General features: G+C 40.2%; 1 protein-coding gene across 1 annotated transcript in view; it reads right to left on the bottom strand.

Annotated features, from left to right (window-relative positions):
- LOC136862995 (methyl-CpG-binding domain protein 5/6 homolog sba) overlaps positions 1–20,639 on the bottom strand; it is a 775,494-nt gene that overhangs the window by 288,555 nt on the left and 466,300 nt on the right. The window contains exon 3 of the mRNA XM_068225835.1: positions 19,105–19,228. Within this exon, the coding sequence (XP_068081936.1) occupies positions 19,105–19,228 (124 nt within the window). The remainder of the gene's footprint in view (positions 1–19,104; positions 19,229–20,639) is intronic.

Raw genomic sequence — 20,639 nt, 5'->3', positions numbered from 1 at the left:
CACAACCAACTCGCCCGGTATTTAAAATTCTAGTGCAAGGTATGAATGAAATGTAAACTGAAACTATATATATACTGAAAATAAAATTTATGCATGTTTAAGTAAAAATATTTATGTTATCCATACACCGAATATAGAAAAAAGTAAGACCTTTATGTTTTATCCAGCCTCCTTCCTGACAGCAGCACTTGAAGAATTTTAAAACTCTAACTGAATAATGACTCTTAATCTCAAGATTAACATCAGAAGACAAAAGTGTTGCGGTAAGTTCTGCTATGCATCTAAATGCTATGAATTATAAAAGTGATTACAAAAGAACGTGCAGGTCTTTCTATTTGACGTCCATAGGCGTCGTGATGAGGATGAAATGATGATGAAGACAACACATACACCCAGCCCCCGTGCCATTGGAATTAACCAATTAAGGTTAAAATCCCCGACCCTGCCGAGAATCGAACCCAGGACCCTCTGAACCGAAGGCCAGTACGCTGACCGTTCAGCCAACGAGTCGGATAGGGAACGTAGTAATTTATGTGTTAGTAGAGGTGAAACAAGATTAATGTTCATGTACACATTCAGCAATGCTGTCTTCAGAGAAAAATAATAGTTTTGGCCTATTTCTAATACGATATCATGTTAGCATAGGTTAATACTGCTCGGGAGACGATTAATTTTTCCCGCGAATGCCTTCCGTCAGAGAAATGGAACCATATTTCAGCTGTCATAAATGAAATAGCTGTGAGCTCGCATCCGGGAGATAGTGGGTTCGAACTCCACTGTCGGAAGCCCTAAAGATGGTTTTCCTTGGTTTCCGCATTTTCACACCAGGCAAATGCTGGGGCTGTACCTTAATTAAGGCCACGGCCACTTTCTTCCCATTCCTAGGCCTTTCCTGTCCCATCGTCGCCATAAGACCTATCTGTGTCGGTGCGACGTAAAGATAAAACATTCAGAACACGAGTAGAGCGTAAAGACACGTTTCGTTCTTCAAAGAATCAATACATATCATTTAGCAGAATTAAAACAAATGTTATTACATTCCTTAATAATGAACCCGGAACGAGGTTCAAATGAAGCCAAGTTGTGATAGCGTGCATAGCGAGTGTAGACAGTGTCATAGTTATCCCTTGAACTGCTTTGGGAATGCAGCGACCTCATGTCGGAGAGGTGGATGAAGGTCACACACCGTATGTTTGTAAACTGTCGATACAGGAAGACAGTTTAACGTGTCTTAAAGACCTGTATGACACTGTATTTCTTATTATAGGCGGATTAAATGTTTAGCCAGTGAGTTACGTAACATTATGGAAATCTTAGTAAAGGAAGTAGGAAGAGTGAACATCTAGACCAGGGGTTTTCAATTTGTAAGGGCTCGACGGTCATTTTGGAAACCTTAGTCATGATCGCGGGTCGCACTTGAGTAGGCCAATTTTCGTAAAATTTTGCAAATAGTGCTTCTCCGTTATGAAATAATATGCATAGTTCAATTGAAATGAGGGTTTGATCATTTTAATTGCTTAAAACATTATTTTAAAATTGCATAAAAGAGTGAAATTTGGAGCCGGGCTGAGACGGTTGAGGCTCTGGCCTTCTGACCCCAGCTTGGCGGGTTCGATTCTGGCTCAGTCCGGTGGTATTTGAAGGTCAGCCTAGTGTCGGTAGATTTACTGGCACGTAAAAGAACTCCTGTGGGACAAAATTTCGACACCTCAGCGTCTCCGAAAAAAATCAAAAGTAGTCAGTGGGACTCAAAAATAATAACATTATTACTTGAAATTTGGATTTTAAATGTTTTAAAATCAAAAATAATCTGTTGAAAACAAGTGAATACTTGAAAAGAGGAACTAGTATTAAAGAATAATTAGTTCTGAGAGTCTATAGGGTGTATAAAAATTAATATTTTGAACGAGCTAATAAATATTTTTGTGACTTTTCTTCACATTATTTCTTACAGTGCTCTCGCGGGCCGCCATTTGGAAACCCCTGATCTAGACGTTTCGTAATGACGTAGCGAACAACCAATACACGTTCATGACCCGCTTATGTCATCATCTGCGGAAGGCAGTGACGGGGCAGACTTACTGTAGTATTCGCTTGTAGAACAGCTAGGGCACGTAGTGGAACTTGGAACATAATCTAATTCTGATTCCTAGTTTCAGGTGGAGAATATTTCTATGGTCATAAAGCAACTAAACGTTAAGATGGGGATTGTTATGTTGTGTTTTACGGAGAATACTGGACAACCACAGTGGTTACTGACGTGTGCACTATGAAGATGCATTAAACACGTAAGCGGAAGAACTAACTTCAGGAATGACGCCCGGGAACAGCAACACCGACAAACTCGCGACAATTTAAAGTGACCTATACCAGTCCAGGAGGATGACTTATAAAACTTTTTTTTTCTAGTGACTTTGCGTCGCACCGACACAGATAGGTCTTATGTCGACGATGGGATAAGAAAGTCCTAGGAGTTGGAAGGAAGCGGCCGTGGCCTTAATTAAGGTACAGCCCCAGCATTTGCCTTGTGTGAAAATGGGAAAATGTAAATTCTAATTGATAAAAAGAACGTAGGCCTACACTACAGTCAAAGAGTTAAAGTTACTGTATTTATGGTAGCCTTGTTAGCATGATCCTACAATTTTCTAACGTTTGCAGGGGGGTATCAGGTAAGGCCCAGTCAACAGAGTACCAGTTTTGCAGCTTTAAAGAACACGACCTGAAAGGAATCGTTTTTGCTCTAACATTTATTATTGTTATTAATATCTAAATTGAGGGATCGTATGGTAACATATCGTGCCCATTTACCTGCATTTTCGGCAAATTATAAATAATTATTCTTATTATTTATTTGGAAGTCGCCGAGTGATCATTACAGTCAGTTGTCGTACAAGAATGCATTTGCTGTTGATACTTGGTGCTTATTGTGTGCACTGTCTCTTCTGGTGTGGGCTAGAACAAAATTTTTACTTTCACTGATCTGTCTCAGTCTCATCCTTGGTTTTGACAACATGAAAGTGACTGAAGTATAAGCGATGCTAGTACCGCCAAGGCTTATGCAGCCAGTTCTTGTTATAAATTGTATGAAATGTCTTTCATAGGGTCGGTTGGTGCATGCACATCAGTGGGCTTGGCAGACTGATATGTAACAGCAACTTCTGGCTCCGTGAGGAAAGCAACGGAAAAACTACTTCATTCCTCATTTCCCTAGTACGCCTCTTCAGTGACGCCTAGGCCATCTGTAACAGCTGATGGCGGAGCTGTTGAGGATCAAACAAGCCTTCGGGCTGAATACTAAACAACGGGGTACAAGAATTATTATTATTATTATTATTATTATTATTATTATTATTATTATTATTATTATTATTATTATTATTATTATTATTATTATTATGTTAAAATTAACCCTCATTAGCAGAGCAAGTATATTTTTTATAAGTTACAATTTGCCCCGACAGTGGGCATGTTTTGTGTTAAGTTACAGATGACATGTGTATCATAAATCAGATTGTAAATAAATCGAACACAGGAATTAAGCGCAAGAATATCTACAAGAATATCCTCACAGCAGTCTAGGATTGGAAGCACTAGTGATCGTAAGAGTGGCTCTCACATTACATGGCTTATGCAGCCAGTTCCTGTTATAAATGGTATGAAATGTCGTTCATAGGGTCGGTTGGTGCATGCATATCAGTGGGCTTGGCAGAATGAAGCACTTTTGCAAACACTTTTAATATATTCAGCCAATTTTTAAAATTATGTTCTTTGTCATTCCAAGATTTCTAACAGTTTGGTTAATGGTATTACTCTGCCATTCAGTACCGATATAACTCGGAGAATAGTTTCCACTCGTAGTGTAGTCAACAATTTTTAAGAGCCAATAATGATTGCTTGAGTCTTGGAGGGAATTTTTCAAGGAGTAAGTACTATGTAACCCCACCAATCTGGAAGCCAGGCTCTGCTTGTCACAAGTCAGGACAAATGGTGAGTGACAGAGGTGTAACACCTCTTTAAAAAACGTTGGTCCAGTTGGCCCGGCTGGTAGCGCCTTGTAAGGGCCCCTTGCCATGGTTACAGGTGAAATCTGGTCAACGCCCTTAAAGGCGGAAGAGGAATCTTACTCCCAACGGCTGAGAGAGCGGAAGAACCTACTGGAGTAAACCACAAAAAAAATTCTTGTAGGGTCTTTTCTCCATGTTACCGGGCGAGTTGGCCGTGCGCGTAGAGGCGCGCGGCTGTGAGCTTGCATCCGGGAGATAGTAGGTTCGAATCCCACTATCGGCAGCCCTGAAAATGGTTTTCCGTGGTTTCCCATTTTTCACACCAGGCAAATGCTGGGGCTGTACCTTAATTAAGGCCACGGCCGCTTCCTTCCAACTCCTAGGCCTTTCCTATCCCATCGTCGCCATAAGACCTATCTGTGTCGGTGCGACGTAAAGCCCCTAGCAAAAAAAAAAAATTCTCCATGTTAGGGGCGGCCTCAATTAGGTGCAGAAAGCAACAGAAAACCACTGCACTACACAATCTTAAGTTAAGCAACCATGATATTGTCACAGCAGAATGTATCGTTTACGAACATGAGGCACGGAACCCAAAATCCGGCAGGGGAAGGAACGAGATTTCATAGGGCGTCATTAAACGAAATCCTCGCAATATCGAGTCAATGAAGATTGGAACATGGAATGTGAGAACGCTGTTGGAAGCAGGAAAATGGATGAAGTTAAAACTGTCATGACTGGTAGAACTAGATATTCTGTTTGAAATAAGATGGCCACGAAATGGTGATTTCTACAGTGATGACTTTAGGATGATCAATTGTGTTAGTACACGTGGAGCAGTAATTGACAGTAATTAGACATAACTGGGCAAGAAATGCAATGAACACCTATCTCGTTAATTAGAGGATTCTTGGTACAATTAAAACAAATTGCAGGAATCTGGTTATTGTTCAAGTGTATATTCCAACAACAAACAGCTCGGATGAAGAAATAGGAGAAATGTATGAGAACACTGATGAAATACGCAATCTGACAAAGGAATCAGATAATGTAATACTCATGGGAGATTTCAATGCTATTGTTGGAATGCAACCAGACCGAGGAGGAGGAGGAGGAGGAGGAGGAGGAGGAGGAGGAGGAGGAGGAGGAGGAGGAGGAGGAGGAGGAGGAGGAGGATGCTTGTTGTTTAAAGGGGCCTAAAAGCTAGGTCATCGGCCCCTAATGGTACGAGGTTCAACGAAATGCAAATTAAAACGTAAAATGTATCCACTGACTAAAACCTGAAATGATCGTGAAAAAAAAAAAAACAATCAGTGGATCCAATTCACAATGTCGTAATTACTAGAATAATACGTTTTATCCGAATATTTATCTACAAAACTAATCAATTTACAAGAGCGTAACTAGTTACATAACGTCATAAATGAATGAGTGCACGATGTGTGAGCTTTAACTTCAGTAACATCACGATGATGATGACGATGATTAATGCAGCCCGGATTTTTGTGTAGACCTAATATCTAAGTGCGAAATATGTACATAAAATTGTAGTAAATAGCATAGCAAAATGTAATTCAGTATGTTTTATTCACAAAATATGTAATTAAATCTAAACCTACATATATAAAATAAGAGTTTTGTCTGTACATTGCTCAGAATTTAAAAAGAATGCCATTTCAGTATCGGACGTGCATACAGCAACAAGGAAATGCACTTTTTAATTTTCCGTCATCTCTGTATGTATGTATGTACAGTATGTATGTATGTATGTATGTATGTATGTATGTATGTATGTATGTATGTATGTATGTATGTATGTATGTATGTACTAGCATCACGAGAAAAGGGCTGAATAGAATTGAATGAAAATCGGTATACAAAGTTGGGGAAATAGCCACTACAATCTAGGCTATGAATCATTTTATTCATGCTGAGTGAAATGGTAGTTTAGAGGAAGTCCTACAATTTAATTTTCAAATATTTATCTTATTAGGGGTCTTATCGATAAATACTACACAACTACATTTATATATAGAATTAAACTTCCTATCATTTATGTCTTATACATTTTTACCGTATCGAATTTCAATTTGTGCTGTTAAGTCCATATCAACGTCGAGCCACGAGAAAATGAGTAAATATAATTTAATGAAAATCGGTCTGTAGAGTCGGGGAATAAGAAACTACAGTCTAGGCTATACATTTTTTCACCCTGGATGAAATGGTAGTTTAGGGAAAGGAGCCCAAAATTTATTTTTTAAATACTTATGTTATTGGTCCTATCGAACAATACTACATAACAAAAATTATAGGGAATACACTTTCCGATCATTTATGTTTTATTCAGTTTAACGGTACCGACTATGATAAGAATGGTATTTCAGAGTCGGAAGAAAATTAAATGTGTATGCCTACAATATCGAAAGATCATGAAATTTATCAACAATAACATTACATTGACCACTGTTCGTTGTGATGTTCTTTGTCTCTTCTGCTGCCACCCATATCCGATAGATGCGATTACTGTTGCGTACCGAGTATAACAGCCTGCCTGAACACTGGCGGGAAATAGCCGGGGAGTTAGATAACTTTCTTTTTTAGCATTCCATTCCTCTGGTTCATACATTTTCTGATACTGCTGGTACGTAACACACTGCTCCATCATAGTATTCCAGCTATTCGATCCCTACTCTGAGGCGCTGATTGGAATACGCAGTGTGTACAATCAAAGCCGACTGGATCCCTCGCTGCGCTCCTTATACCGACCTTGACAATCGCTTATGAAGCCCAGCATAAATCTGTAATTGGAAAGTTTCACCATAATGCCGCCGGAGCGCTGGCCTCCTAGTCACTGACAGAAAGCTGTATACCGCAAATGACCGCATTTCCAGTTTTATTTATATTGTTTTGCTGTCGTAATTGTTGGCAATGTGTTCGCAATGAGTTGTTTGTTGGCTTGATATTGAGAGCTGACAGTTACGCGCTAATCAGTTTTTTTTTTTTTTTTTTCACTGTGTAGTGTGGTGATTTGTTTTTCTAAACTGTGTTTACAAATCTTGGAATATGTGATATTATTGTGCGCCTTTTTGTACTTCGAACATAACTTTTTTGCAAACAAGAACACATGTAATGAGTGGCTCAAAGTGATTTCTCGCCGTAACTTCGTCCTAAACAAGAATTTAAATTTAGGCGCTAATTCTTTTTTTTATTTTTATTGTGGAGTGGTTTACTTTTCTTTAAATGGGTTTGGAAATATTCGAATATGTATAGCTGTGTGCCTTTTTGCACTTCGAACAGGAAAAAAAGGAGCAAAGGGACACTATCACTTCACGAATTCTCTGTAGACCAGGAGAAAACTACGGAGTGGCTCAAAGCAGTTTAGCACTTTCATCACAATTTTCCGTTTCTATTTCGGGTATTTATCTTCTTTCTTAAAATGTTTACCCCTCCAGGGTTGGGTTTTTCCCTCAGACTCAGCGGGGCATCGCACCTCTATCATCTCAAGGGCAGTATCCTGATGCGTGAGACTTCGGGTCAGGGAATACAACTGGGAAGGACGACCAGTACTTCGCCCAGGCGGCCGCAACTGCTATTCTGAACATGGGCCTTTTGTTGAGGATGGAAAGATTGGAAGGGATAGACAAGGAAGAGGGAAGGAAGCGGCCGTGGCCTTAAGTAAGGTACCATCCCCGCATTTGCCTGGAGAAGTGGGAAACTATGGAAAGCCACTTCCGAGGATGGCTGAGGTGGGAATCGATTTCTCCTCCACTCAGTTGACCTACCGAGGCTGAGTGCATCCCGTTCCAGCCCTCGTATTCAAATTACGTGGCAGAGCCGGGAATCGAACCCGGGCCTCCGAAGGTGGCAGATAATCACGCTAATCGGGTATTTATTACCCCTAAATTTACTTTCATTGAATAATCCTTTCGGCGGAGTCATTCTTGCCACATGACAGCAACACAGCATATTTTTATCAAAGATAATTTGAAATTTAACATTTAAACACTGATAAGTAGAAGCCACTATTGTTATGACAGTAAGGCCAATGTAAGAAGTGTTACCTGTGCAATGAATAGTTTACAAAGTATTTACTCAAAATACTTTTCTCTCACTGAATTTGTATTTAAAATTCTTCTTTTTTTGTAATGTGTTTTACGTCGCACTGACACAGATAGGTCTTATGGCGACGGTGGGATAGGAGTGGGAAGGAATCGGCCGTGGCCTTAATCAAGATACAGCTTGGTGTGAAAACAGAAACCACGGAAAACCATCTTCAGGGCTGCCGACAGTGGGGTTTGAACTCACTATCTCCCGGATGCAAGCCCACAGCTGCGCGCCCCTAACCGCACAACCAACTCGCCCGGTATTTAAAATTCTAGTGCAAGGTATGAATGAAGTGTAAACTGAAACTATATACATTGAAATTAAAATTTATGCATGTCTGAGTAAAAATATTTATGTTATCCGTACACCGAATATAGAAAAAAGTAAGACCTTTATGTTTTATCCAGCCTCCTTCCTGACAGCAGCACTTAGAATTTTAAAACTCTAACTGATAATGACTCTTAATCTCAAGATTAACATCAGAAGACAAAAGTGTTGTAGTAAGTTCCGCAATGTATCTAAATGCTATGGATAATAAAAGGGATTACTATTATTTCTCACAGTTAAGGAACGTCAGTTGGACTATTCCATCTCTCCGGAGTTTCATTTCACAACGTTATTTTGACAAGTATCAACGAACGTAGCCTTTGGGATTAATCATTTTTACAGTATTAGTCAATGTAACATACTCCTTCTTTCCCTAGATTACGATAAATCGTCAATCATAGTCAATATCAGAACGACAGCTGGACTACTCCATCTCTCCGCAGTTTCATTTCACGACATTATTTTGACCAATATCAACGAAAGTAACCTTTACGATAAGTCATTTTAACATCATTAACCTATGTAACATTCTCCATACCTCTAAATTACGATAAATCGGCAATCAATAAAGAAGTATGAATTTCTACCGCAAATAGTTAGGCCGCCAGCGCCACGTGTCGAGATGTGCAACTACTCCGATTACAGTACGTGGATCCGATTGTCAAGGGCGGTATGGAGCTGGTACAATTAACGGCTATCTGCGGCCTTGTCATTCCAGCTCTGGAACTTTAGACTGAGATCGGCAGCGTATTACTGTTAGTTTAAAGTGAGAAAATGTGTGGTTTTCATTTGGTCCAGCGCTTCGTATGATAGCATTGCTTTTAATCGCGACATTCCTACTGGCGTAATTGTAATGACCTATGTTGATTTCAGCTGGGAAAACCACTGAGGATGTAAAAAGGCAGGTTGAGAGTGAGTGTCTGCCATCATAATGAAAACTCCCCAACTTGTTGGTGACTGGTGGTAAGCAAGAAAGCTTCCCATTACAATTATTTTTTTTTACTGCCGGATGCCTTTCCTGACGTCAACCTCATCAGAGGAGTTAACGATATGAAATGAATGATGTGATATGCAGGGGTGGCCACTAACCTTAATTCTGGGAGCCGAAAATTTAGGAGACAAAATTGGGAGCATGCTTAGAAAATGGTTTATAAAATGAAGACACGTTTTTCATTTTATAACAAATGAAGGAACATTTATATTAAACACTACACAGAACATTATTGTTCAGGTACACATCAAGGAATGAGATTTTACTTTTGAGAAGTGCTTTTTCGAATGTTCATTTTTGCTGTTAGTTTTTTAAAATCTGGCTGATAATTGGTAAGCGCAGTTTGCATAAGTTCACTTAAATGTACATCAGTTAGTTCAGATCGATATTTAGATTTAATAAATTTAAGCGTTGTTTACAGTGATTCACACACACGTAAGTACTGTAGTCCCACAGATTGAGATAAGTCTCTTGGCACACTCTTTTGTTAGTGGGTACTTTTCTTCAGGAACATTCTTCCAAAATTCTATGGTAGAAACGCCACTTCGATTCCTTTTAGTCCTTCGTCCTCTTGCAGTTCTAGTAGCTCCAACCCTACCGCTGCTGTATTGTTTGTTATTGGTGATGAAACAGGACAGCCATCGCCCACAACATCAACAGAAAAAGGATTTTCCAGGAATGAAAATGAAGGTTTAAGTGATCTCAAATCATTAAATCTGCCATTGATTTCTTCAGCAGTAATCTTCAGTTTCCACCTGAAAGTCGGGAAGGCTTTCAGTAATTTTCTTCAAACATTTGAAGTGAGAAAATGTTTGGTCTGAAGGTCTTTCCCAAAAAGCTTTAACTTGCTACAAAAGATAAATACAGTCTGGGCCAAATCAGAAATAAGCTTTTCTCTTTCTTGTAAATATATGTTTAGCATTTTTCAATACTGGACCACATCTGTAAAAAAATAGCCAAATCTAACAACCACTGGGGGCCATTAAGTTCAGGGAATGATTTTCCTTTTTCTTCCATAAACTGTTTGATTGGATCAAGTAATTCAAAAAATTGGCCAAGAACATTGTGTACTGATAGCCATCTTACTAAGCAGTACCAAGATACTTAACCAGGAAGCTCATCATTGTTCATATATTCTATAAAAGATCTGAACTGTCAGTGTGTTTTGGCATATGAGCGAATACAGTTCACAATTTTTAGAACTACCTGCATGCGGGTACTGAAAATAGTTTGCTGCTAAATGTTCTCTGTAAATAATACAATGTACAGGTAGCAAATCAGGAAATAATGTGTCGGCATTTAAAAGCCCAATAAGCCCTTGTTTCATGCCAGTCATAGATGGTGCACCATCGGTAGCAATGCTGACAATAATACCGACAGGCACTGAGTTTTTCTGTAAAACACCATCCAGGGTTTCTGTAATGTCACAACTACGAGCAGTATCCTTCAAAGAACCAGGTCTAAAAGTTCTTCCACCGCCTGTATGTCCTTTGACACATACCTCACAAATATGGCTAGTTGTGTTTTATCTTTGATATCAGTAGACTCGTCCAGAGCCAGACTTACTGCTGAGCACTCGCTTAGATTTTTTTTGTAAATTATTTGAAATATTCGCACTAATAACAGAAACTCATCTCTCTATTGTGTGTCTAGCAGCGGGCATTTCGTTGAAAAGTTTTCGCAGTTTCTTATTTTCGGGTTCTGAAACAGAAATAACTTGTGCCATGTTCTTTATGAACTCCCCCTCTGTGTAAAGCTTTTTGCTTTTGCAATATTAAAAGCCAAGATGAAGCCAGCTTCGGTTGTCAAATCTGCTTCCTTGGTAAAAGTTGACATAACCCTACTATGACCATGAAGTTTTTCCTTTAGTGATTTCAGTTTGGTTTTCTTTAACTGAGAGCCAACAGGAAAATCTTTGTTGAAACCGCTGTGGTTAGTGTCATGTTGGCGTTTTAGATTACTGGTCTTGAACTGTGACCAAGTTATTCGACACTAAAGACTCATTAACTTACCATTTCTTTCTACAAAAACGAATTCTTCCTCCCAGCCGATATTAAAAGCTTGATTCTCCTCTTCATATTTACGCATCTTACACTTCTTAGCAACTGTTCGGACACCAGGCCACAACTGTACTGAAACAGCACACAACTGCACACAGAAAAGTATCAGCACTCTTCTTCTTCTTCTTCTTCTTCTTCTTCTTGATATTTGGTTGGACTAGGTATTTGACTAACACCCAGTTCCAATACTTTGAGAATGAAACACTTCACGACACTATGATGATTAAGAAAACTTTATCTCACTATTTGCATATCTGTGAAAAACTGGAAACTTAAGGATCACACATTAATATGAGGGATTAATGCAACTATGCAGAAAGTACGTTAACATGATGATCACTAGCAGAAGGGAAAATCTACATAGTGTGGGTATAAGGGAGAATAAAACTAGGAGTAAGCACGTGGACACCAGGTACTAATTCCTCACGCCGAAGTGATCCATCTTGGCGTCTTGCTACATTACGAACATGACCGGATCTACAATTGGGAAGAACATATAATATAAATCAACAACTAAAGGAGATAGTTTTGAGGAGGGGATAACACAAATCAGGGGGTTGAGATGTAGATATCGCTCAAGGAATATGTAAAGAGTATCAGTAACGTGTGTTATTACGAACGATGTGATACCCTAATATCAGCACTCGCTACTGCCTATACGTGAACGCGACCGGCTTCACCTCACGACACCGACTCACTGACACACTCACCCGCTCAAAGCACTATCTAACGGAAGGTCCCGGAACTATCTTCACCTCCCGTCTCACACCACTTACCTGCATCGCTAATAGCGTTAAGCCGCACATCGCTACTGACTGCCGCCAGGCACGAGATGTCGTTAGATTCCATTAATTCTATCATTTAATTTTACTCTAAGGTTGGTGTCAAGAGCCGCACGAGACTGACTCAAGAGCCGCATGTGGCTCGCGAGCCTAGTTTTGGCCAGCCATGAGATATAGGATAGCAGGGATAGGTTTTACGGCGACGAAGGGAAAGAAAAGGGTCAGATCACTGTCTCTATACATCGATCGCTGATGGCAGCTCTCCGCTGCAGGAGAAAGTACGCCAAGTTGAGCGCGCGGTCCGCCATATTGGTGTACCCATGCTAGAGCTTTCCTTATGGGGAAGCAACGATAATATAATCAATTTTAAATCGCAATTAATGGCGCATTGGAATAATTAAAAATATAGGGACATGTTCACTAAAAGCATAAGGTCATTGGGAACACAGACACATCATTCCGAGGTCAGTAAATCTCCGGGATAGCAATAAAAATGAGTGTATAATAACGGCCGACAAATATTAACTTAGGTGCTAAATACATGCAATTAACGATCGGTAATACAATACGAGTGAAAAAACAGTTTCTGGAAACATTGCTGTAAATTTTATACATGTATGCCACAAAATTATGTATTGTGAAGGGGAGGTATGACTGAATTTTTCGTATTTTGAGCCAAAAACTCTGTTTTTTTGTTCGTACAAAAATAGTCCTATCCTTCCTCTTTCAGAAAATGTTTTTATTTTAGTAATTCCGGCTTGTTTAAAGCTTGTAAAAGCCATTTAATATGAGCCCGCAGGACATTTAAAAGCCCAGAAACACAGTCAATTCTCCTGTAACGGCATAATGATAGTTTACTGTGTGTTGTTCGCTGGATATTCAAGTATTTCGCGGCATATTTGCCGTAGAAGTACACTTCAGCATGCTGACAGTCACCTGTTTACTACGTAATCAATACAATTACGTTATGTTAGGAAATATTGTAATTTGAACTGAAGGAGAAAATGTTGTACCTCTCCGAAATAGTACTCAATTTATATCTGCCACACATGTATAGTTTAAATATAGTATGTATTTGTATTATTTACATTTAGGATTCGTATTTGTGCTAATCGTAGTAGTACAAGCATGGCTCCCTTGTTTATTTACATTTCACTAATATGCAGAAGTAACATGTGGTTTCAATTCAGCGAGTGAAATACCGGTATCTAAACTAGTGATTTTTCATTGATGTATTTCATCTTAATTCCTTTGTAAATGAGTGGGGTATTGCAATAACACAGCACAGAACACCCGTGGAACTACAATCAGTAGGCCTGGCGTCACTGAACTAAGCATAAACAAAGCAAGCGCGTTCCTCGTGGTCTACTGCACCGTGCGCTCGCTGCCATCTTACTACCCCAGTCATCTTCTATTCGGCTTACTGCTACCCAAGCTACCAGCCATCCATGTATAGAGATCAGTGGTCAGGATAGTTAAGAGTAAGATGTAGGTATCACGCGCAGGTCTCCCCATTACGCTTAGCCGTCAGCGACGTCATCGGACCCTGATCATCTCGGCGCTTTGTCCTTGATGATGATGATGATGATGATGATGATGCTTGTTGTTTAAAGGGACCTAACATCTAGGTCATCGGCCCCGCTTTGTCCTTTGTATGAGGCAATACACAGCTGTGAGTGATTTTTTTTTAGCCACAAATTAGACATAAGAGAACTTTATTGATATTTTAAACTCATCTCAGAAAAGACATTCCAATATTACATAAGGGTAATAATATGAGATCAAATACAATGTGAATATTTATACAGACCGTCTAAATATTGCAGAAACACTGTCTGATTCACATTGTATTTGATCTCAGTTTCATGACCGTTTAAATATTTCAGAAACGCTGCCTGATTCACACTGTATATGATCTGTTTCCTGACTGTCTAAATATTTCAGAAACGCTCCTTGATTCACATCGTATTCGATCTGTTTCAACTGAAACGCGAATCAGGTAGCTTTTCTGAAATACAGTATTTAGACGGTCTGTATAAAAGGTTTAACAATGCTAAGACTGTGATCGCAGTGGAATGGTCATTCCATATATTAATGTTCCCAACACCTAACTCTTAATGAGCCTGTATATTAACACTTAGCACTGGTTTCATATACAGTATAATATTGCTTAAAGCGTTCATTCGAATAAAAGAACGGCTTCTCACGAAGCAACTTGCAAATTCATTAATATTTCAGGACATTTCTTCTTCAAGATACCAGTAAGGTTTGTGATGACGTTAGACCCCTCTTTCAGCCCTTTTTTTTTCCTTTCATCTGCACTACCATGTTGTACTATCTCTCTGTAGGCTTCATCAAACTGTCTCTAGACCTAAATTCAATTTCACCCCTGTTGTAGGTTGACATGTTTTCTCTCCGTAATCGCTTCTTTACCCTAAAAGCTATATAGCCAGCGAAGTCTTACGCAAATCATCACGATCCTTGGTTTCACGACTGTCCTCCAGCTGTTCCACTAACTCTTCAATGGCTTTAACGAGCCCTTGTTCATCCCCCAGTAAAGAATAGGATGTTGTGGGCTCAACGCTGGCCTTAGAATGGCACACGATATTCAAGTTTATATCGACTTCATCAATAGCATATGATAAAATACACTGCTGTGCAAAACTTAAGAACGAGAGTAACCTTCGCATGTTGTGGCACTGCCAACTAACATAGCACGATGAATCTTGAACCATACATAGGAAAAACTGCTAGAGTATGGTACGGTAGGCGATTAAAATGAATATGCGATGAGACGAGCAGAAATGACACTTTTATACATAGACATTAAACTGCATGTAATTCACTGCGACTCATGATGGTCCCCTGGACAACACAAAAGACGGGACATGGTTCTTCAAAGGGTATGTGATCACCATGGACAGCGATACATGCTCTGCAACGTGTTCTCTTGCTGGCCACAAGATTGGTAAGGAGGCCTTGTGGCAGGACGTTCCATTTCTCTACCAGCGCGGTTGACAACTGCTGGATGGTCGTTAGTGCATGTGGACGTGCTGCAATACGTCTCCCCAACATGTTCCACATGTGCTCGATGGGATATAATTCGGGGGAACGGGCAGGCCAGTCCATTCGCCGAATATCCTCTCGTTCCAAGAGCTCCTCCACCTGCGCTCTTCGATGCGGTCGTGCATTGCCATCCATAAAAATGAAGTCACGGCTAAATACACCCCTGAAAAGACGCACATGGAGGGGTACAGTCACAACAAAGTTGACCGGCGAATGTATCCCATTCAAAGATTTGGAGGTAGGTACGCCCATGCAACATTATGCCTCCCCACACCATAACACTTGGACCACAAAAATTATCATGTTCAACAATATTCCTAGGTGCATTACGTGTTCCCACCTCTCGCCAGATGAGGGAACGTCTAGAATCACTTCTTATTTTCCTACCACTTTTCCCACACCTGTGGGGTCACGGGTGCGAACTGCGTCGAACATGTGGATTTGTCCCAGTTATACGGCCGGATGCCCTTCCTGACGCAAACCATATATGGAGAGATGTAATCATTATTGCATATTTCTGTGGTGGTTGGTAGCGTGGTATGTTGTTTGAATGTTGTGACGGACACATACATCCAATCCCCGAGCCAGAAGAATTAATCAGAAGCGATTAAAATCCCCACCCGGCCGGGAATCGAACCCGAGATCCTCTGAACCGAAGGCCAGTACGCTGAAACGTCTAGAACTCTAGAATCACTATTCAGATTGAACCTGCTATCATCTGAGAAGAGCATGTGACGCTACTCCTCGTCCGTCCAGACCGGATGCTCTTGGCACCATCACAAACGGTGCCGCTGATGTGCGGGTGTCAGCGGAACACAACGTAATGGTCGTCGGGCAAACAGACCATACCCAGGCACTCGCCGTGCCACTGTAGAGTGTGAGATTTGGTGCCTTGCAATCCTGTTAAATGTGGTTGCAATTGCAGCCGCTGTTTGAGGTGAGTCTCTTCTTGCCCGTTGCACAGTGTAGCGGTCATCTGCTGCTTTAGTTGACTGTGGTCGAACCCCTCCTCTCCTTCGGGCAGCAGTGTCTGTGGTTCGGAATGCTCTCCATGCACGCGAAACAATGCTGTGAGCAATACCAAACTCCTGGGCTACACTCGTCACACTTCGTCCTTCTTCCAGTTTTCCGATGATTCTTCCCCGTGTGAAGCCATCCAGATGTCTCCGGACCATGTTTTACTGAATAACACCACCACAGTGCACCGTAACAGCTCGCTGATTCAACTCACACAGTCTTGTCCCGTTCCTACAACTGCCTCGTTTTCTGGGGCCAGACCCATTTGGCGTTATAGTCGCGCTGTTCTCACGCCAGGTTTCTATGCACGTATGGGAGGCTTCTGGCAACATGTTACCTCACTTTCATTCATTTCCTTCGAGTAGTTGATATGTTATGTTGCTTTATCTATCTCGTCCTTAAGTTTCGCACAGCAGTGTATTTGTACATAATGTTTCGCAATCTGCTGGAGAACAGTTGAAACTTCTTAGCATCTCGGAAGCAATGAGGCTGAGAAGCAATGATTTTACCCTTTGCGTCACAGCTGTCAGAAGAGGATGGTCATAAAATCTTCCGAGTCCTCGAAGCTGAGAAAGATAGCTTCCAATAATGTCTCGATTACTTCTTGCTGCCAACGTTTATTTAGGTCATGTTTTAGGGAGTAAATGGAAGTGTATGTTTGGTTCCTCTGCGCGCCTGCTATGATTTGTGCAGCCTGCAATGGCGCAACAAACCATACTGAAAAGTGTACAGTATTACTGCTTTTTACGTGTTATCACGTAATGTAAATACACATGGTTTCTTTTACGCCACAGTTATGTTACTTTCGTCAATTATTATTTATTACCTCCTAGCTTCTGCGTGCACAGCAATTCTTATTCGAACTACCTCTACCTCGGTCAGGGCAGCTTCAGCGCGAGGGTCCTGCGTGACGTCACAGCTCCGCTTTGCTACTGCGCATCTCTCCCGTTATACCTACCTTTATTCTTTTTTTTTTTTTTTTTTGCTAGGGGCTTTATGTCGCGCCGACACAGATAGGTCTTATGGCGACGATGGGATAGGAAAGGCCTGGGAGTTGGAAGGAAGCGGCCGTGGCCTTAATTAAGGTACAGCCCCAGCATTTGCCTGGTGTGAAAATGGGAAACCACGGAAAACCATTTTCAGGGCTGCCGATAGTGGGATTCGAACCTACTATCTCCCGGATGCAAGCTCACAGCCGCGCGCCTCTACGCGTACGGCCAACTCGCCCGGTACCTTTTATTCTAGCACCTTGGAAAAGCGCTAAGAGTGCGAAAGAAGCGACCGTAGCCTTATTTACGGGATCAAGCCCAGCATTTGCCTGGTGTGAAAATGGGAAACCACGGAAAACCACCTTCAGGACTGTCAACAGTGGGGTTCGAACCCACCATCTACGGAATGTCACTTGCTCCGTCTGTATTTTATGTAAGTCAGTGTGCTGGCTGCAACCTAGAATCAATAACACGGCCGAGAAATAGTTCTTGCTCTGTTATAGAAACTTTGTTTTGCGAAACCAACAGTTCATTTTCGATGTATGAGGCATCTGATTGGATCTCAACAATTATTGATGAGGGATGAAGGAATTTTTTCACAGGAGGGAAACTGACGATGTCAATGATCTGTGTCTACTGAACAAAAGAATGAGCAGAGTAATTCAAATGGAGTATGCTTTCATGTAATGAACCCTTAGAAGAATAAAAACACAAAATATCAAAAATACCTAATGATCTAATTAGAATTTAATTAGGATGGGATGGATTAGGTCTTCTTTCTTATTGTTTAGTCATTTATTATCAAAATGTTAAATCTTATAAGTGTAACAGAAATGTACGGGGAATCGGAAATTATTTTATGTAATAAAGCTATTACTAGGTCACCTCGCCAAGGCAAAAAGGTTGTGCTTGATTTAACCGGAAGGATGTGTGTTCGATTCCTCGTAAGGAACGAGAAATTCAAAAGCGGCACGTTCAGTTCTGGAGTAATACAAAAATCTAGGGTTCTTAAAACCACCAACAAAACAAAATAGTGCCATGATTACGAATAGAGAAAGCCTTTATCCTTCACTCCTCCACGGATCTCCATGGCCTGCACAGGGATGGTTCTTTTATGTCATGGAATAATGTATAGGTATATTAAACATATTTTCTCCGCTCTAATGAAATTATTAATTAACTGCATGATCAGCCGATGTGGATTTTAATATATGAATTCTACAATGAAAAATTCTTACTGAACACTTCAGTAAGAAAGGTTGGCGATCTTTTGAAGTGATCCTATTGAATCCGTTTAAAAATCATCTGAACATGCACCAACTGTTGATAAAACAATTAAAACATAAATAATATACACCTGACAAAAATTATTTTATACACAATTTTACGAGTGAAATTTTAAATGCTCTAAGTAAATAATCGATCGAATATAGTATATTGCGTTGCAGTAGTATCTTGAAAATCGCGGAATTCATGTTGTCACCTGGGAATAATCCCACCGCCGAATTATGCAACTGCTCAAGAATAGTTATTGAGATTATTCAGGATGTTTTTAAGTGTGTTAGTCAATACATGGGATGACCTCTACACTCGAAAGTGGAACCAGTTTAATTTCATGCACGAAGAATAATCTGATGATTCCGAACGTTAGAGGAGAGCAAATTAATTACATTTATCACGATTTTTTTTACAATAGCGTTCTTTAGTAATAATGTCACTTTTCTCGTCCCAATGAAATATAATTATAAGGTTTATGTGTTACTTTACCTTAGGATCGAAACTGAAGACAGAGTCGCAGCGTAAAGGACACTCGAGGCCGCATTTGCAGGTGCCCTGTGTCTGCAGGTACTCCTTGAGGTGCTCCAATGAACTAAGCGCCGTGTTACTGGGACTGGAACAAGAGGGGGGGAAAATCAGTACCCTGCAATGTCATGTAATACACACTCTTATTCATATACCTTGAGCTGATGGGAACTAACTAATATAATATTGCCGGCAGAAAACGTGAACGAACTGTTGAAACTAAATATTTAAGTAACTGCAGTGAGAGCTAACAGAAGCGTACTTCACAATGGAATAAAACATTGTTAAGTACGAAATGATGAGGCACAACGAAAGACCTCACCCGAATAAATAAATAAATAAATAAATAAATAAATAAATAAATAAATAAATAAATAAATAAATAAATAAAGACATCACGACTCACATGTACCACCTGAAATCATCTAGAAAAGAGATATATTTGTACTGTTGTGGAAGAGGTAGAGTCCATACAATATTACAAGTTATATACAATACCCAGTTAATCACCTAGATCTATTTACAGAGAGCAAAGAACATCACGAAATCTTCCTTCGTACTACAGTGATTTCACAGCATTAAATTATAATACGCCACAGATTCATAGCTACGGTTCCCACTTGAGTAAACAGTAATTCGATATGAACAGAAAATTGTTTGGACGATATGCAAACGAATTAGTTCACCGATTGCATGATAACGTGAGCATCGCACGCCATCCTTACGTTCTATGAAGGGCTGCATACTAGTTCGGTCCCGTCCAAAACACAAATAATATAGAGAACTAATTCGGTCCGAGCTTCAGAAAGCTACAGTACTAATTCGGCTCGAACTATGTAGGTGTAGACATGCTTTTATGGAGTGTACGTACGTAGTACCATCGCACTCCAGTCAGTACCTAGTGCGACAGTATATCTATATATTTTGCCAAAGCTCATGATGCTTTGCAGGAGAAAGTGATTGAAATTAATCGTAATGAAAAGATTTCCTCATTAACAGTGAATTTTTTTCTACAGAACGAATTCTGAAATGTTATGCAGTGCGAATAAAATATTCGTCGATGATACCTTTGAAGAGTAGTCCTACGACGTTTCATCAACTTTTCATAGTGCATGGTTTTCTTAATCCCCATTACTTGCTACTTGCTTTCTGTCTGTTAACAGGAAAGACTGTAGATAGTTATGCCGACAGTGACTGAATGCAATAATCTGGGTTTAAATTTTTTCCATCCGACTAAGTGGCTCAGACGGTTGAGGCGCTGGTCTTCTGATCCCAACTTGGCAGGTTCGATCCCAGCTCAGCCCAGCAGTATTTGAAGGTGCTCAAATACGTCAGCCTCGTGTCGGTAGATTTACTGGCACGTAAAAGAACTCCCGCGGGACTAAATTCCGGCACCTCAGCGTCTCGAAAAATCGTAAAAGTAGTTAGTGGGACGTAAACCCAATAACATTATTACTGGTATTTAAATAACTTTCCCCGAAAAGAGCGAACGTAGAGTT

The sequence above is a fragment of the Anabrus simplex genome, chromosome 1 (assembly GCF_040414725.1).
Source record: "Anabrus simplex isolate iqAnaSimp1 chromosome 1, ASM4041472v1, whole genome shotgun sequence".
In the NCBI taxonomy this organism is placed as follows: domain Eukaryota; kingdom Metazoa; phylum Arthropoda; class Insecta; order Orthoptera; family Tettigoniidae; genus Anabrus; species Anabrus simplex.
Note: the sequence above shows the minus strand (reverse complement) of the source record. Positions and strands in the feature narration are given on the sequence as shown.